At 39.7% G+C, this 20,778-nt stretch overlaps 1 protein-coding gene across 1 annotated transcript in view; it reads left to right on the top strand.

Annotated features, from left to right (window-relative positions):
• RYR2 (ryanodine receptor 2) overlaps nt 1–20,778 on the top strand; it is an 819,632-nt gene that overhangs the window by 676,463 nt on the left and 122,391 nt on the right. The window contains exon 73 of the mRNA XM_075556394.1: nt 6,600–6,659. Coding sequence (XP_075412509.1) covers nt 6,600–6,659 — 60 coding nt within the window. The remainder of the gene's footprint in view (nt 1–6,599; nt 6,660–20,778) is intronic.

Below are 20,778 nucleotides of genomic sequence, written 5' to 3'. Positions count from 1 at the left end.
GGAACATGATATTGGGCATATTCTCCCCTTGAGGTATATATAAGTAATCATAAGCATTTTTCCCAAATGGCAGGTTGCTCATCTGGCTTATACACCAACAGAAGTTGAATTGCGTCCTCCAAGACAGACCTGCCCCCATCCACACTTCCATTGCAATTAAACTAAGCATCCTTATAGGATTATCTGTTGATTTGAGGTGACCATAGAATAATGTTATATGGCAGGAAAATATTGGTCTTTTCTCTCTTACCCCAACATGAGAAACTCACCTCAGGTGAGGTGAAACCACCTCTGTTGAAGTGGATTTTCAAGATACATAAATAAAGGCGTGGATATATGGTTCATGGTTGTTATGCAGGCCCTCTATCTCATTGTTTGGGAGATCAGATTAGGAGATTACATGACCTAAGGAGAATAAAAGCATGCATTTTCCTTGATATTTATCTAGTGGTTGGATTAAAATGATTTATTAACCAGTTCACTGCCCTAACAAATGTCTTAAGTATTTTTAAAAAGATATACCAAAAGGTAATTTATTATTTCATATGGTTAATACTTAAATAAGAACAATAAAAAGGTACACAAACTAGATTTATGTTACAAGCGTTACAATATAAATGAAAAATATTAAATAATATCTGAAAAAACAATAAAATTGTTATTTAAGATATTTCCATATTACTCTTTGGCTGGCATCCTCACTCATGGTAGTCTTCGCTTTCACACGATTTTTCCTTAGCCATCTTTTCACTGTAGGAGGAGGATCCCATTATTTAAAGGTAGGCCAATTAAACAATAGTTACTCTGTTTGATGTATTAGAAATATTAGGGGACTTCTCTGAATATATTATACCTTTCTTGGGAAAAAAAATCCTTTTCATTTCTGCTGAACTTACAGCACTTGTTCTGAAAATATTTTTAGCTCTTGGAACACTTTCAATTGCATAATTCACTCATAAGATCTTTAGGTAACTGGGGCAGGACACAAAGTTGAAATGGATGATAGCATGTTACCTCCAGTCGGTTGGCACTTTTTCTCTTTATGTTATAGGTTTGTTTACTGAAGTAGCAAGTGAATGAGAATAGGAATGGGAGGAGAGGAGGCCGGGGGGTGAGGGGTGGGGTCGGGTGAGCAGCGAGCCAATGAAGATAGGGACAGGGGAAATCAAAGGTTCTAAAATTGACAGTCAGAAGGGTGTAGCAGTTCTTTTTGTGTTTGATCAATTGAAGCATATCAGAGAGAATTATTGGAGAGGTAAACAATGGGTAAACATGATAATGATAATGTGGCTGAAGGAAAGAGGAAAGAAAAAAGTAAATATATATGTAGGTATTAATAGAGTGATATATACATGTAAACATATAAAGATAGGTGTATTTGTCTATGTATGTATATACATGTAAATACAACAAGGAATCATATGGACTTTGGGCCACTACTTAAATATTACCTCGGTACAAAAATAGTTTTTTCTAATAATGTGGCACTATATGATACTCACCTTCCCAACACAATCAGTGAAGACAATAGCACCTGGCGTCTGCAAAGCTTGAAGTTAAACAAGCAACCATCTAGCAGGCAACAACAAAACCCACATAGAAGAAGCACACCAGCCTGTGTGATCATGAGGTGTCGATGGGAATAGGTATCAGAAGTTCAAAAACAAGCAATCAAAATGTGTGAAGGAATGTGGACAAAGTGGAGACCCTAAACCCATTGGTAAGATAATTGGACAGTCCCTCAGCGAAGGGCCACATGAAAGGCATGATAAATCTTGGGTGTGGTATAACACTGATGAAACACATAACTATCCTCTAGTTCTTTAATATATTTTAGCCCTTACTATTATGTTTTTACCTCATTAATCTTGTTAGACCTGTGTATGTTCATTTGTATAATTAAGATTGTAAGCTGCAGGAAAGACAAGATAGAAACAGTAATAGGAGTAATGAATCCCTGGGAATATGGGAAGAGAAAGGAGGTGGGGGGGGGGCAGCTGATAGCATTGATGACTGTACAACCCCACTCAAGGAGAACAAATGACAGAATGGATACACGAATACATTGAATGATGTAAGATACAGTGTGTGTGTGTGTGTGTGTGTGTGTGTGTGTGTGTAACCAATCATAAGGGTTCTTGGGGGACAGGGTGGTGAGTGGGAGGAGATAAAGTGGAGCTGATATCAAAGAGTTCAAGAAAAAAAAAGAACATGTTTTGAAACTGATGGTGGTAACAATTGTGCTTGATCTAATTAAATAATGGACTATTATAATAGCTATAAAAGCTCCCAATAAAATGATTAAAAATTATATAGTATTTTAGCAACATATAACAAGTTTTATAAAATTAATAAAGAAATATTGCAAGCATAATTCTGTCTATATTTTACCCGTATGGATGGAATGGAGGTGCTTATAACACATTATTGCACAAATGAATATTAAAAATGAGTAAGGATTGTAAATTTGTGATTTCCACCTTGGGCAGCTGCCTAGCCACTCACCTTAGTGAGAACTTGTAAAATTACAAGTGTAATTTTAGCAACTGGTTCACAGAATTCAACACAAAATTAGGTATTGGTTCTGCCAAACCTGTGAGAACCAATTGAATCCCACCACTGTTTATCCTTATAGTAATGGACTCATAGATTATTTGTCCTTTTTGTGACTGACTAACTTCACTTAGTATAATGACTTTCAGGTGTAACCATATCATAATGTGTTTCACGGTTTCATCACTGTTTTTCAGGTATACATAGTATTCCACTGTGTGCATGTACCAGTTTCTTTATTCATTCTTATACTGATGGCTATTGGTGTTGTTTCCAGCTTCTTGCTATCATAAAATCTGCTGCAGTGCACATCAGAGTGCATACATCTGTTCATGTTGTGTTTCGTATGTTTTTAGAGTATGTACCCAGCAAAAGTATTTCTGGATTGTCTGGTATTTCTATTCCCAGTTGTTTTACGTAACGCTGTATGTGTTTAAAGGCTCACCAGCCATGTATAAGAAGTCCAATCTCGTCAGACCCTTTCCAGTGTTTTTTGAATTGGGCTATCATTGTGGGTGTAAGGTGATATTCCTTAATTGGTTTCATTTGTACCTCCTGGATAGCTCGTGATTCTACACGATTTCTGATGTGTTTGTTAGCCATTTGTGAACTATCTTTCATGTCTTTTGCATGCTTTTTAAATGTTATTATTTATTTTTTTCTTAGTGAAGTGTTGCAGAAGTCTATCGTTTTTTAGTAATTAGTTCCTTGCCCATTATATCAGTGCTACACAATTTTTCCCCCAGTCTCTGGGCTCTTGTTTTACTCTTTTGATGTGCAGCTTTATTTTTAGTATGTCCCAGTCATCTAGTTTTTCTTCTATTGTGTGTGCTTCCTCTATTATATTTGCTTATCTGTATACGCTATGCAATAGGATCTGTTGGTTTATCACAATGTTCTCATTGATGACCCTGATAGCTCTGGGGTTTGCATTAAACCTCTAGCCCATCTTGTGCTAATTTTTGTGCGTGGGGTATGGATCATTCTTCTGCCGATAGAGAGCCAGTGTTCCCAGTACCATTTGTTGAAGAGGTATATTCCTTTCTCGTTTAATGTTTCTTGGTCCATTGTTATAAATCAGTTACCTGCAGGTGGATGTTTTTATTTCTGGGTTTTCTATCCTGTCCACTGGTCTGTGTGTCTATCATTGTACGAGTAGCAGGGTCTTTTGACTGTTGTGGTTGTGTAATAATTTTTTAGTTCAGGTAATGTGAGCCCTCCTCCTTTGTTCTTCTTTGTAAGGAGTTCTTTGGCTACCTGAGTCTGTTCACACTCCATATCTTGGTAATTAATTTTCACACTTTTTTAAAGAATGAAATCGGGATTAGGATCAGAATTTCATTGTATTTATAGATTGCTTTAGCTAGAATTGGCATTTCCAAAATTTTGTCTTCCTAAGAATATCCATGAACACAGGATATAATTTTTCAACTTGTTTAGGTCTCTTTTGGTTTCTTGCAATAATGTTCTGTACTTTTCTGTGTACAGGTCTTTTGTTTCTTGGGTTTGGTTGATTTCTAAGTATTGCATCGTTGTGTAGGAATTGTAAATGATATTGTTTTCTTGATGTCTTTTTGAGAACTCTCTTCACTGGTGTAACCAAAAAAAACCTCAAACAAAACAAAACAAAAAACCAACAAACAAACTCAATGTTTGGTTGATGCCAACTCATCATGACACTGTAGAACAGGGTATGCTGCCCCTGTGAGTGTCTGGGAGCATACTCTTGGCAGAGGTAGAAAGCCCCGTCTTCCTTTTACAGAGCAGCTGGTGGTTTCAAACTGCTGACCTTGCAGTTGACAGTCCAGTGAGAAACTAGTATGCCACGAGTGCTCCACCATCTCTGGTGTACAGGGATTCAATTGATTTCTGCCTTTTCATCTTGTTTATTTCTACTTTACGAAATCCATCAATTATTAATGCACTTACTATGGAGTTGGTTGCTTCAAATCACACAGTCTTAAGAAAGTATCTGAAAAAGAAAAACCCCAAATATGTGAAACAGGTTTGGTTAAAAAAAAAAAGGCTTTCTGTATATACTCGAATATAAGCCTACCTGAGTATAAGCCTAGGTACCTAATTATTACCTGGGAAACCAGAAAAACTGATTGACTTGATTATAAGCCTAGGGTGGAAAAAGCGGAAGCTATTGGTGAGTTTCAATAATCAAAACAAATGAAGATAAAATTGCTAAAAATTGAGACATCAGTGTGGTAATGTATTTAAATATTTATTTTAAATGAAAAACATAAATAAAAGGGCAGCAAATCATTTAACATTAGTAAACCAGCATAGTAAATGGAAAATAGGTTCAATAAAAACAATAAGGTTAACAATGATACCTTAAGAGTACTATTCCCTAGCTCAATCAGCAACCAAGGTAAAATGTAAAGAGTTAAAAGCCTTCAAAACTGGATTCTTCGTCATCATCCATTTCCCAATGCAGAGCTTCAGCTGGTGTGAGGTCATCATAGATGCTGTCCTCACTGAGATCGCTGTCATCACCATCACTGCTGTCATTTTCACACAAAGCGCAGCCTTCACTGCCATCCATAGCATTACTAATACTACATTTCTGGAAGGCACAGTGTCGCACCATGTCTTCTGGAATGTCTTCCCATGCATCTCGAACCCACTTTGTTATTAACTCTGTGTCAGGCTTCATGAGATTTCCTCCTTTTGTTAGTCAGGCTTGACCAAATGACATCCATTCATGCCACATCCATTGCACATGGTCTTTAAAAGGCTTATTCAAAGATATACGTCATAGGACGGCACTGATTGGCTAGATGTGAGTAAACAAACATTCAATGCCCTGCAGTGTCAGCGGGGCTTTGAATGAAGAGTGGAGAAATGGCAATCACCCGCGAAATAACAGGCACGCATCCCGTTACCTATGGGGGGCCCCAGTGAGATGTTGCACCTGGCTGGGTTACCAATGACCCGTGTATAAGCTGAACCCCAGTTTTTCAGCACATTTTGGTGCTGAAAAACTCAGCTTAATCACAACTATACACAGTATTCACAATTTATATATAGCCAGATTAAATTTTAGCATCATATCATTTGTCTGAGGAACCCTGGCTGTATAGTGGTTATTGCACTGGGTTGCTATCCACAAGCTCTGCAGTTCAAAACTACTTGCTGCTTTACAGGACAAAGGTAATTCTATTTCCTTAAACAGTTATGGTTTCAAAACTCACATGGGAGGTTCTCCTGGGGGCGAGTAGTTATGAGTAGGCATTAACTTGATGGCAGTAAGTTTGTTTTCTAGTTTTTATCATTTGTTTTCCCTTTTGGCCCATTTTGAATTTGTTCTAGTTTTTATTATGATTTTTGCATTCTTTTTGATTGAGATATTTCTTTGTTTTATTTGATTATTGTCATTGGATGGCAGATTGTCTGATTTTCTTTGTATGAAATCCAGGACCGGTAAATATACAGACAGTAACTAGATTAATAGCTTTTCTGTGTTCTGACTGGGGAGGTTAGGGAGGAAGAGGAACTTTTGTCATTACAATGGCTACAAAAAGGAAGAAAATGTTCTACAATTGTCTGTATTATTGCACAACACTTTATAATATATTCGAGCCTTTGAATTGTATAGTTTGTGGATTGCATATCTATAAAACTGTTTAAAATGAATGACATGAAGCACAATGTGTGTGAATTGTTGAATAGAAAACCGACTATCTGCTTTTCAGCCAATTCCCAAAATGATAATAAAGTTTCATATTACTATCCATTTTATTAGAAAAAGTAAGAAAGAAAAAAAGTATTGAAGACATTCTGAGCATTGTAATTCAAAGTATATGGTAACATTCTGTGCCATAACTGGTTTATCGTTCAAAGGATGTATTGATAATTGTTTCTTGTGTTTAAGTCAATGGCTTTGTTGAGAAATAAAATGGATTGTGCTTTAAGTACTATAGAAAAACAGGTTCATTCAGACATACTTTATTTTAGAAAAGAAAGAACTTTGTGTTATCTTTAATGACTTTGAATATTGATAAGACTTCCTTTTGGTAACATTTATTTTTTGACAGAAAGACACTGAGGATGAAGTACGCGATGTAATCCGCAGTAGCGTTCATTTACAAGGCAAGGTAAGCTGAAGTCATTCTAATGCACATTTAGTGCTCATAGGTGTACACGTCAGTCATGTGTGCATATATGTTGATATGTGACTGCAACAATGAGTTCAAGCATGAGAACAGCTGTGAAGAGGACACGGGATTCAGCATGTTTGCTTCCGTTGGCACCTAACAACAAATGCACCCACATACAAATCAGGGGTATTTTAAAGTATGTTTTAAAATTCTTTTTACTTTATAACCATTTCCCACAAACTTTTAGAACTACCTTCATTAAAGTCAAGAAATCTTAGAAGTCACAAAACCATAGAAACTTTTATTTAGCAAATATATAAAAATTTTAAGCTAATATTTTTGGACATATCCTCCATCTAGGTCAATATACTTGTGAAGATGGAGCTTCTATCTCTATACCTTCCCCCCAAATTCTACATTCTTTCACTTACACTACATCAAAAAGGCAGTTTGAGCATTGAAATCTTTGAATTTGAGGAACCAAAATAAATCTGAAGAAGTAAGATCAGAGATGTAGGATGGATATTAGTTTCTCAGTTAAATATTTTAGGACAGTCCTTGCTACAATTGGAGAATAAGAAAATACATTTTGATGGGGAAAATAAAACTTCTTTCTTTTTAAGAGATAAAATTTTTATTATTTCTTTTCATTTAAAAATAATTTTATTGTAAATTATGTGGGGCTTTACATTTGACATCAATTTGTATTCAAAAGTTTTAAACAATCAACCAACCTTTCCAATAGTGGACCTTTACCCCCACTCCTTGATTTTTCTTCTACATTTTGTAGATTACTGCCTTTTACTTCACCAGTGAACACCTATCAACTGTCTAGTTTATAGCTTTATCTTTCTTTCCTTGACATCCATTCTCTAGCAAATTCCAAAGTCTTTTCATTCCTTTTAAAATCCTTGTTTTATTTTCCCCTACACCACTGGTCTCATAAGATCTTTGTCTTCTGTAATTGGCAAATGTCACTCAGCCAAATACCTTCCAGGTCCATCCATGGCATGAGCATTGTTTGTATCAATGCATATGTCTCTTTTACTGGTGGCCACCTCAGTTGTGTCCATCTTCTAGTTATCATGAACCATCTGGTGACAAAATGGGTGTGTGTATGTGTGTTCTGGTTATGGCTCTTAATTCCTTAGGAGATATGCCCAGAGGAATTGCCTAATGGTATAGAATTTCTATTCCCAATTGTTTGAGGTAGCACCATACTGTTTTCCACAGTGGTTGTACATATTTACAGCTTCACCAGCTGTGTATGAAGGTTTTAATTTCTCTGCAGCCTTTCTGCATTTATTTATTTTGCTTCACTAAAATTGTTGATATAAGGTAGTATTTCATTTTTTTGAAATCATTTTATTAGGGGCTCATACAGCTCCTATCACACTCCATACAGACATCAATTGTGTAAAGCACACTTCTACATTCATCCTCAAAACATTTGCTCTCCACCCAAGCCCATGTCATCAGGTCCTCATTTTCCCCTCCATCCCCACACCCCGCACCCTCATGAACCCTTGATTATTTGAAAATTATTATTTTGTCATATCTTGCTCTGTCACACATCTCCCTTCACCCACTTTTCTGCTATCTGTCCCCCAGGGAGAAGGTCACATGTAGACCCTTGAAATCGTTTCCCCCTTTCCAGCCCACCCTCCCAATGCTTTCCCAGTATCGCCACTCACACCACTGGTCCTGAGGGGATAATCAGCCCTGGGTTCCCTGGGTTTCCAGTTCCAATCTGTATCAGTGTACCTCCTCTGGTCTAGTCAGACTTGCAAGGTAGAATTCAAATCATGACAGTTGGGCGGGGGGGTGGGGAGGAGGAGGGGAAAGCATTTAGGAACTAGAGGAAAGTTCTGTTTTTCATCACTGCTACATCTCACCCTGACTGGCTCGTCTCCTCCACAAGATCCCTCTGTAAGGGGATGTCCAGTGGCCTACAAATGGGCTTTGGGTCTCCACTCCACACTCCCCTGCTCATTCACTATGGTAAGATTTTTTGTTCTGAGGATGCCTGATACCTGATGCCTTGACACTTTGTGATTGTGCTTCTTCCATGTGGGCTTTATTGCTTCTGAGCCAGATGGCCGCTGGTTTACCTTCAAGCCTTTAAGACCCCAGATGCTATATCTTTTGATAGCTGAGCACCATCAGCTTTCTTCACCGCATTTAATTGTTTACCCACTTTGTCTTCAGTGGTTGTGTTGGGAAGGTGAGTAACATAGAATGACAATTTAATAGAAGAAAGTATTCTTGCATTGAAGAAGTACTTGAGTGTAGGCCCAATGTCCTTCTACTACCTTAACACTAACCCTTTAAATATATGCACATAGATGTATTTCCCCCATCCTCATGTATAAATATATTTGCATATGGACATGTCTTTATCTAGACCTCTATAAATACCCTCTGCCTCCCAGCTCTATAAGCTCTCAAAGTCTTTCCTTTGACTTCCCTCCTGTCCCACTATCATGCTCTCTCCCCACCTGGGTTTCAGCAATTCCTCTTAGTTACATTACCCTTGATCATGCCCAACCAGGCCTCCCACACCGTCCTCACCACCAATTTGGATTGCTTGTTGTTCCCTTGTCCCTGGGTTTATTAACACCACTACCTTTCCCCCGACCTCTCCATCTCCCATGTCCCCACGGAACTGTCGGTCCTTTTGTTTTCTCCTCCAATTGTTCATCTAGCCTATCTTATTTAGGCAGACCTGTGGTGATAATAACATGCACAAAAACAAGACAGAGCACAACCAAGCAACAATATGCAACAAAACAACCACAACAAACCAATGACAAAAACAAACAAACAAAACGCAAGAAAGAAAAGCTTGTAGTTAGTTCAAGGATTGTTTTTTGGCCTTTAGGGGTGTTTTCCAGTCCAGTCTGTTGGGGCACCACGCCCTGGCCCCAAAGCGCACCTTCAGCATTTCCTGGGGACCTCGCCGCTCCATTCCCTTGCTGTTCTGTTGTACCCCTTAATGTTTTGCCTCGGTGTGGCGGGATCCGATCAGGTGCAATTCCCACACTGTAATTCCGGTGGTGTCCCCTTTAGAGCTATGGGTCAGTGAGGAATGTATTGTCTCATAATGGGGCCAGCCATATGGTCCTCTCTGTCGACTGGCTGCTATAATTGGGAACACCTACCTCCTGGCCTGGTGGGCCATGATATGCTCCACTCTCTCCCCCTCCACCTTAATCTGCTCCCGTGTGCTCCGATCAGATATGTCCCTCTTCCGGAGCTGTAGATTCAGTACCGTCCTTTGAAATAAATTCTTCTGAGGGGAGGGGCATGTGTCCACTTAGTAGTTGGGGTTGGGGCCGGCCCCCCAGGCCTCTCTATTGGTTCCCTACTCCATGCCGGCATGTTGTATTCACATCTCAGAGCACCTGGTTGAAGTCTGGTCCCTCTTTTCCCCGTGGAGACACGAACTATACCCTTCCCTTGGGTGGGTTAGTGCTCTGTGCCCCTGCTACTCTTTTCTTTTATATTATGTTTTTTCCTATCCTTACCTCCTTTTTATTTGTCTACCATGTGTATCCCTGTATTTTGTCTGGCCCCTGCCATATTACCTGGTCCTCACCACAGGAATGTTTGTATACTTTAGCTTTTTCCCTTTGCCCCTTTTGCTTTTTTTTTTTTTAAGCTTACACCTCAGCAACCTTTCAAGTCTTTCTATATTTAAGTCAATGCTATCTTGAGGTCTATTTTCTCTTTTTTGCCCTCTGGGTGAGGTTGTTCTATGTGGTAGTCCTTTATTATGCTTGGTGAGTGTTGTTTTGCCCATACTGGGATGGCAAGGTTCTTTTGTAGGGCTGGGTTTTTTTCTAACATATTCTTGGAGTTTTTCCTTGTCTGAAAAGACTTTTACTTCTCCATCTGTCTTGATCAATAATTTGGCTGGGTAGAGTTTCTTGGGTTTGCATTGTTTTCCTTCAATTTTTGGAATATGTTACTCCACTCTCACCTCTTCTTCATAGTTTCTGCTGATAGGTCTGAGCATATTCTTATTTTGGGAACGTTTATATGTGGTTGCTTTTTTTTCTCCAGCTGCTCTCATGACTTTCTCCTTTTCCTCAAAGTTGGATAATTTAACTATTTTGTGGCTTGGTGACTTCTTCTTGGGATTTAGTCCTAGCTGGTGTTCTTACAGCCTCCTGAATGGTTGCCTGATTTTCATTCATTAAGGTGGGGAAGCTTTCCTTCAAGAATTCTCCCATTATTGTTGCAGATGACTTCTTTTTTTGTGTCTTCCTCGGGTAAGTTTTCTTCAGCATCTCTGATGATCTTATTAGATTTTTGTTCGCGTTTGTTAAAGACTGCTTGGCTGTCCTCCAAGTCGCTGATGCAGTTCTCTGATTCCTCCAGTCATTCTTGAGGTCCGTGAGTCTGCTACTAGTTTTTGGTATCTCCCCCCTAAGCTCCTGTATTTCTCTTTGGTTTATAGCTTTTGCCTCTTCATTTCATCTTTTTTCTGTATTGTTTCCCTCATATCCTGTATGACTCCAAGTAGTATTCTGAAAATTTCTTTCTGCGGCAGCTCAATGTCTGTTTCTTCTGTGCATGTCATTATGTTCAGGACATCTTCTGCCATTGCCTTTTGTTTCTCCCATTTTTTTGTTGAGGTCGTTGGGGCTGATGGCTGTTTGTGTGCATGTTTTAGAGGAGTCGGGTGTCATTTTCCAGGGAGTTGAAGAGCACTGGCTCTCTCTGGGAGACTGGTAGGAGTGCTTCTTCGACTTGCCTATAGCTTATTTCACTATAGAATTAACCTACCACTTTATCCTGTGGCTTCCCTCTCATGGGAGTGACCCAGAAGGGTTGCCTGCTTTGGTATTGTAGAGGTTGGGCAGAAGTTCCTACAGCAGCTTGGAACGTTGAGGAGTGTTGGCAGAGCTGCCTTATGCCCTCAGGCACACAGGCAGGAACTCCCCACTAAGAAGTTAAGCAGAGTATCCCCTGGTGGATGTCAGCAGGGCTTTTACCAGCCTTGCTAGCTACACAGAGTGTCTCTCACCTAGCTGGGTGTGGCGCAGGCATAAGTGCCCTAGGCTAATGGGAGTGGTCTGGAGGTTTGCAACAGTGTGTGAGAGACCAAGAAAGAGACAAAGAGGAGCAAAAAAAGCTAAAAAGCAACCCAGTTGAACCTGTGGGGGACAGGAGGAGGGGGTGAGGGGAAGTATAGTCAAAAGATGGAAACAAACGCAACAATGTAGCCGAGTTGCAATCCCCACCAGTGGAGCTGCAAGGGTTTAGTCCCTGGTCAGAAACAGCAGTGGCAAGCTGTGGCTGTATTGATAAAGGGCCCCTGCACAGCCCTCCAAGACGAAGGGGGGGACAGAGATGAGCTGGAAGGGTCTAGTCCCTGCCCAGAGGCGGGTGGTGGCAAACTGTGGCTGTGTTGAGACCAAGCCCCCCTACGGCTCCAAATGGTCCCGGCTCCGGCAGACACAGTGGTGGGGCCAAGGTCAAACCCTAGCCGGCTTCCACTGAGGTAAACCAAAAGCCACCAGCCCCTTAAAACCCCGTGGGTCTGTGCCTTCTTATCTTTATGATGCTACTCCTGCATTCCAGCCGCGTTGAATTTCCCTCTAAGCAACTCTCCTGGGCTGAATTCTGCGGAGTCCATCTGGTATGTATTACTCCGTCACCATCTTGCCGGACATTGGTAGTATCTTATTTTATTTCTATTTCCCAGACGGGGATGGCAAACATTTCTTAATAAGTTTGTTGGGCACTGAATATCTTTGATTAACTTTCATGTCCTTTTCCCACTTTTTAATTGGCTGATTTATCTTTTTCTTATTGAGGTGTTACTATCTTCTGTAGATTCTAGACCCTTGTTCATAGAATTTACCCCCATGCTAGGTGTTCTCTTTTTAATCTTTTAATGAAGTCTTTCGATACCCTTAAGTAGTTCATGTATTTTGTCATCTACTATGTGTGTTTCCTTTGATCATGTTTCTATGCTCTGCAATGGGGTTCCTAAGTTAGTTTAAACTTTCTCATTGATTATCTTTAGAGTACTAGGATTTGCATATTTCTAGGCTCTGTTCTGACTTGAGATTGTTTTTGTACATGGGGTGACAGTATCCCAGTAAACCTCTCATATATGTGACTCTTTCCTCTCATTTTGTTTTCTCTTTCCATCTTCTCTACTTCTATCACGTTTCTTCTTAGGGAGTTCTTTGCTTATCTTAGATCTCATCCTTTTCTATATAAAATTAGTAATTCGTTTTTCCATTTCTGTAGAGATGAAGTTGGGATCTGGATTTATAGTGTGTTGTATTTGTGGATTGCTTTTGGTAATATTGACATTTTCACTATTCATAATTCTTGTCATAAGCATGGAATATTGTTCCGTTTCTGTAAGTCTCTTTGGGGTTGCTGGGTCTTGCTAAGCTGCAGGGTTCCCCAGGTCTTGCTTGGTGCTGAATTGCATGGGCCCTAGTTGTGGTTAGGAGTGGGGCTGGCTGTGGTCAGTGGAATACACTGAGCTACAGGCAGCTGGGAAAGTAGTACAGTGAATACTAAGTGCCTTGCAAGTTTCCCTTTCTTCCTCTTTCTCTCCTTAATCACACAGTCTCTGGGACATGGAAGTTTCAGATAACTCACCTTTTAATCTGTTTTCTTTTTAGTCATTTTATTGGGGGCTCATACAACTGTTATCACTATCCATACACACATCAATTGTATAAAGGACATTTGTATGTTCATTACACTCAACATTCTCAAAACATTTGCTCTCCATATAAGGTCCTGGCATTGATTCCTCATTTTACCCCCTCCCTTCCCACTTTGCCCTCCCTCATAAACCCTTGATGATTTCTAAATTATTATTTTGTCATTTCTCACAATGTACGACGTCTTCCTTCACCCACTTTTATGTTGTCCGTCCCCCAGGGAGGAGGTTATATGTAGATCCCTGCAATCGGTTCCCCCTCTCTACCCCACCCCAGTATCACTACTCTCACCACTGGTCCTGAGGGTATCATTTGTCCTGGATTACCTGTGTTTCCAGTTCCTATCTATACCAGTGTACATCCTCTGGTTTTGCCAGATTTTTAAGGTAGAATTGGGATCATGATAGTGGGTAGGGAGGAGGCACTTAGGAACTAGAGGAAAGTTGTATGTTTCATCGTTGCAACCCTGCACCCTGACTGGCTCGTCTCCTCCCCACGACCCTTCCTTAAGGAGATGTCCAGTTGCCTACAGATGTGCTTTGAGTCACCAATATGCACTCCCTCTCATTCACAATGATATGATTTTTTGTTCCTTAATGCCTGATACTTCATCCCTTCAACACCTCGTGATCACACGGGCTGTTGTGCTTCTTCCATGTGGGCTTTGTTGGTTCCAAGTTAGATGGCTGCTTGTTTATCTCCAAGCCTTTAAAACCCCTGAAGCTATATATTTTGATAGCCAGAAACGATCATCTTTCTTTACCACATATGCTTATGCTCCCATTTGTCTTTAGCAATCGTGTCAGGAAGGTGAGCATCATGGAATGCCAATTTAATAGAACAAGGTATTCTTGCATTGAGGGAGTACTTGAGTGAAGGCCAAATGTCTATCTGCTACCTTAATACTAAACCTATAAATATATGCACATAGACCTATTTCCCCATCACATATATATATTTACATATATACATGCCTATATTTAGACTTCTATAAGTGCCCTTTGCCTCCTAGGTTTTTCCTTTATTTCCTTTTACTTTCCTCTTGTACCACTATCATGCTCAGCCTTCATTTGGGTTATAGTAATTCCTCTCAGTTACATTACCCTTGATCACACCATACCACGCCTCAACATTCAAGCTGTTTTCATGAAGATTTTCTCCTGATTATTTTAAAGAGATCTACTGCCTATTAAACATGAATTCCAAGTAGTCTTTTGATAATTCTTCCCTGGAATATACATCGTCATTGTAAACTAAAAAAAGAAATGCCTTATCTTTTACTACTTTAAAATATTTATTTAAAAAAAGACATCAAGTGTTTGAGAGCAAATTTAATTGAACTGCTATAACAATTGTTACAAGCCAGAGGTAACATAGATTGAAATTTAGAAAATAATGTTTTCTACAGGAGAAAAAAAAAGAGCTTTATACATTTAATGACATGATAAAAGCCATTTATACTTTAATCAAACAAATTCTTTTCTTCAAGTAAATTTTCATCTCAGGATGAAATTTTGGTTATTATACATTCTTCCCTATATTTGAAAAAAATAAGTAAAATCTTCATTTTTCTCTACCCTCTCCGATTTTACTCTCCCAAAAGCCACTAGGAGCACATTAAATCATTTTTTTGTATCTGTATCTCTCCATAAACACACACAAATCAACGAGCTAAATAGAAAATGTCCAGGACAGCGTAAGAAGACAAAGTCAAGTAGTATAATAGAAAATGAAAAGACCTTGGGTTAGAAAACCCAAAGGGGAGAAGAACATGCTCAGCTTAGCTTCAACGGAAAGAACTCAAGAAAAGGTTCAAGCTTAGAATTGCAAAATTGAAATGTCCTATGGGAAAAAATGCGGAATCATGCAAGAAGCATCAAAAGAAGATGAACAGAATACGCAGTCATTTTACTAAAATGAACTGGTTGACATTCAACCATGTCGGCAGGTTGCCTCTGATTAGGAACTAATGGTGCTGCAGGAAGATGTTCAGGCTTCACTGAAAAGGATTAGCCCAAACAATGCTCCAGAAATTGATGGAACATCATTTGGTATGTTTCAACAGGCTGCTGAAGTATGGGAGCACTTATTTGTCTATTCCAGGAAATTTAGAAGACAGCTAGTTGGCCAACTGACTGGAACAGATTCATATTTTCATGCATTCCAAAGAAAGGTGAGCCACCAGAATGCTCAAATTATAAAATAATATCATTGATATCACATGCAAGTCAAATTTTGATGAAGAGCATCCAACAACAGTTACAGTGGTGCATTGACAGAAATCTGCCAGAAGTTCAGGCCAGATTCAGAAGAGGACACAGAACAGGGTATATCAAGGCTCACTTCAGATGGTTATTGGCTGAAAGCAGAGGATACCAGAAATATGTTGACTCATGTTTTGTTGATTATGCCAAGATATTGGACTTTGTGGATCATAATATATTTTAGATAGCCTTGAGAAGAAAGTGATTTTCCGAACACTTCATTGTTCTCATGCAGCACTTATACATGGATCAAGAGGAAGTGTGTGAACAGAACAAGGGAATACTGCATGATTTAAAATCAGGAGAAGTGCATCAGGATTGCATCCTCTTACCATTATTCAGTCTGTATGCTGAGAAAATCCTCAGAGAAGCTGGATTATATGAAGAATTTGGCATTCAGTCTGAAGGGAGACTTTTTAACAACCTGATAGCACAACTGTGCTTGCTGAAAGTTAGGGAGACTAAAGAACTTGCTGATGAAGATCAGGGATTACAGCCTTCCCACTGTGTTACAACTCAATTTAAATAAAATCAAAATACTTACAACTGATTCAGGAGGTCACATCATGACAAGTGGAGAAAAGTTGAATTCGCCAAGGATTTTGTCATGCTTGGCTCCACAATCAGTGGTCACAAAAGCAGCAGTCAAGAGATCAAAAGTTTTAGGTAAGCTTGCTGCACAAAACCTCTTAAGAGTGTTGAAAAGCAATCACATTACTTTGAGGAGTAAGGCGCACCTGACTAAAGCCAAAGCATTTCCAATTGTTCATATGCATGTGAAATTTGGACATTGAATAAGTAAGGCCAGAGAAGAAAGAGTATTTGAGTTATGTTGCTGGTACAGAACATTAAAAGTACTATGGACTGCTAAAAGGACAAACTAATCTGTGTTAGAAGAAATACTGCCAGATTTCCCTCAAAGCCACGAATGGTCGGACTTTGTCTTACCTACTTTGGACATGTTGTAAGAAGAGATCAGTCTCTAAGAAGGACATCATGGTTGGAAAAGTAGAGGCGCAGCGAAAAAACAGAAGGGCCTCAAGAATGACAGAGTAGCTGAAAGAATGGTCTCAAGCATAGGAATGCTTCAGCATTGTTGTGAGACTGGTGCAGGATTGGGCAGTGTTTTGTTCTGTTGTATACATGTGCCAAATTTGATTATGGCTCATAACATTAAACAAACCCATTTAATGGGAAACAGATAGTCCTCATTAAATAATAAACAGTTCTTTTCAACAAATGGTGCTGAAAAAATTGGATCCCCATCCTCACACAATATACAAAAGGCTAATTTAAGAAGGATTAATGACACAACTATAAGTTATAGGTCTATAGAATACATGAAAAACAGGTGGAAATTTACAAGCATTAATACAAGGCATTAAACACACTAAAAAATTATTTTAAAATATCCACAGTACAGAAAACAATATAGAAGACTGGAAACTCCTAAAATACAACATGTAAGTACACCAAAAAACGTCTTCGAAAGAACAGAAAGAGAATCCACAGATTTGGAAAATATTTTTCAATGATTTATCAGATTAAGGGCTAATCACAAAGATCTATAGAAAAATGCAATAATTGAATAGGGAAAACTGGAATAGCCCAATAAAATGGACAAAAATAGGCAATTAACCAAAGATGACACCCAGACAGCCAACAATCGTATGAAGAATATGCTCAGAATCCCTACGTATAAAAGAGAGAGGGAAGTGGGGAAAAGGAGATGGTGTTGACCAACCCAGGAACAAAGGGATAACAAGTGATCTACAATCAGTGGCAAGGAGGGTGTGAGAGTCCTAGTAGGGATTGATCAAGGGCAGGGAACCGAGAGGAATTATTGAAACCCAAATGAAGGCTAAGCATGATAGTGGGACAAGCGGAAAGTAAAAGGAAATAGAGGAAATAACTAGGAGGCAAAGGGCATTTATAGAAGTCTAAATACAGGCATGTACATATGTAAATATATTTATATATGAGGATGGGGAAATAGATCTACGTGCATATATTTATAGGTTTAGTATTAAGGTAGCAGATGGACATTGGTCTCCACTAAAGTACTCCCTCAATTCAAGAAGACTTTCTTCTATTAAATTGGCATTCCATGATGCACACGGTCCCGACACAATTGCTGAAAACAAAGCAGGTGCATAAGCAAATGTGGTTAAGAAAGCAGATGGTGCCCGGCTATCAAAAGAGAGAGCCTCTGAGGTCTTAAAGGCTTGAAGGTAAACAATCGGCCAACTAGCTCAGAAGCAACAAAGCCCACATGGAAGAAGCACACCAGCCTGTGTGACCATGAAGTGTTGAAGGGATCAGGTACCAGGCATCAAGGAACAAAAAATCATATCATTGTGAATGAGGGAGTATAGAGTGGAGACCCAAAGCCCATCTGCAGGCAACTGGGCATCCCCTTAGAGAAGGGTCATGGGGAGGAGATGAGCCAGTTAGAGTGCAGTGTAGCAATGATGAAACATACAACCTTCTTCTAGTTCTTAAATGCTTCCACCACCACCCCCAATACTATCCTGATCCCAATTCTACCTTGCAAATTGCATATTCAGCTAGACCAGAGCATATCCACTGGTACAGATAAAACCAAAACACAGGGAATCCAAAACAAATAATCCCTTCAGGACCAGTGGTGAGAGTAGCGATACCAGAGAGTGGAGGAAAGGTGGGGTAGAAAATGGGAACCGATTTTAAGTATCTACATATAACCTCTTCCCTGGGGTATGGACAACAGAGAAGTGGGTGAAGGGAGATATTGGACAGTGTAAGACAAGACAAAATAATAAATTATCAAGGGTTCACGAGGGAGGTGGGGAAGGAGGGGGAAATGAGCACCTGATTCCAACGGCTCAAGTAGAAAGCAAATGTTTTGAGAATGATAAGGGCAAGAGATATACAAATGTGCTTGACAGACAATGGATATATGTATGGATTGTGATATTGGGCATCCACTCAAATACTCCCTCAATGCAAGAATACTTTCTTCTATTATTAAATTGGCATTCTATGATGCTCACTTTCCCGACAACCGCTGAAGAACCTCTGATGAACCGCTCGGTGCATAAGCAAATGTGGCGACAAAAGCTAATGGTTCTCGGCTATCAAAAGATATAGGTTCTGGGGTCTTCAAGGCTTGAAGGTACACAAGCGGCCATGTAGCTCAGAAGCAGCAATGCTCACATGGAAGGAGTACACCAGCCTGTGCGATCACAGGTGTCGAAGGGATCAGGTATCAGGCATCATCAGAACAAAAATCTTGCCATAGTGAGTGGGGGTGGGGAATGAGTGCAGAGTGGAGACCCAAAGCCCATTTGTAGGCCATTGGAGATCCCCTTGAAGAGGGTCTCAGGGAGTAGATGAGCCAGTTAGGGTGTGGTGTAGCCACAATGAAAAATACAACTTTCTTCTAGTTCCTAAATGCTCCACCAACCCCCCACTATCATGATCACAATTCTACCTTTCAAGGCTGGCTACACTAGAGGATGGACACTGGTACAGATAGGAACAGATAGGAACTGGAAACACATGGAATCCAGGGCAGATGATCCCTTTAGAACCAGTGGTGTGAGTAGCGATACCGGGAGCATAGAGGGAGAGTGGGTTGGAAAGGGCAAACCGATTACAAGGATCTACATGTGACCTCCTCCCTGGGAGATGGACAACAGAAAAGTGGGTGAAGGGAGACGTCAGACAGGGCAAGATATGACAAAATAATAATTTATAAATTTTCAAGGGTTCTTGAGGGACAGGGGAGTGGAGAGGGAGGGGAAAAAGGAGCTGATGCCAGGGGCTTAAGTGGAGAGCAAATGTTTTGAGAATGATGAGGGCAATGAATGTACAAATGTGCTTTACACAATTGATGTATGTGTGGATTGTGATAAGAGTTGTATGAGCCCCTAATAAAATGATTACAAAAAAAGAAATGCAAATTAAAATAGCAGCACTTACAAAAAAAATAAATAAATGCTGGAAGGGCTGGCGAGACACTGAAACCATCATACATACCTGGTGGGTTGCAGAAGTGTACAACCACTATGGATAATAGTAAAGCACTGCCTTAAGCAAACAGAAGTAGAAATATCATGTGACCCAGAAATCTCTCTCCTTTCTGTATACCCCAAAGAAATTTTTTTAAAGCCATATTTATTTCAGTGTTATTCACAGTAGAAAACAAAGTGAAATAACCAAAATGCCTGTCTGTGCAGGAGTGCATGAAAAGAAAACAAGAAAAATCTAACGGAATATATAGCATCCCTAAAAACTCTGATGACCCTGACAAGAACGTCAGACATGGGCCAATTTGGAAGACATTATGTTCAGCAAAGTTAAGCCATTTCATAAAGGCAAACACTATTTGGGACTACTGTTAGAAATCAGAAATCAAGAAAAATGGTTTTGACACCAGAAAGGGCAGGCTTTGAAAGATACTAGGCGGAAGGGGAGATAGAAAGGGCAAAGGGAGGGAGTATCACTGAAACTCATCCCCGAGGAGTTGATGCCATCTCATAGCGACCCTAAGGGACAGGGCAGAACGACCCCAGTAACTGCTTGTGGGAGGACAAAGCCTCATCTTTCTCCAGTGAACTGGCTGGTAGTTTTAGAGCAATGACCTTGAGGATAACAGCCCAGTGAATAATCACTAAGTCACCAAGGCACCTACAGGCAGGGAGGGGCGACGATAGATAGATAATGAAAAAACTGAGACACATACTGATACACGTTGAGAGATATGAAAAAGGAAAGGGGGGTGGGTGGGACTCTAGGGATATAAGATGCATTTGTATGTGTTTGCTCACATAGTCGAAGAAAATGAACCATCCTGGAAGTAAAGGCTGTGAGGCTCTAAACAGGCGTTATATTCCAGGGGCAATCGGTGTGCACTCAGCAAACCAAACTCACCGCTACATTCAGTGCCCACTCATCCCGAGGGTTTCCAAGACTAACTCTGTGGAATCAGAATGCCCCTCGAAGCCTCAGATTAAATCTCAGAACCACAGTGTATTATCCTTTGAACTCTGGGCAAATTTGTTATGAAAATATATAGACACACGCCTAGCACACAATAAATATATTCAATGTTTATAATAATTATTTTTATATCTTTTTTTAGTGGAAATAAGATCATATGAAAAAGGTACT

This window comes from Tenrec ecaudatus, chromosome 8 (assembly GCF_050624435.1).
Source record: "Tenrec ecaudatus isolate mTenEca1 chromosome 8, mTenEca1.hap1, whole genome shotgun sequence".
Lineage (NCBI taxonomy): Eukaryota > Metazoa > Chordata > Mammalia > Afrosoricida > Tenrecidae > Tenrec > Tenrec ecaudatus.
Note: the sequence above shows the minus strand (reverse complement) of the source record. Positions and strands in the feature narration are given on the sequence as shown.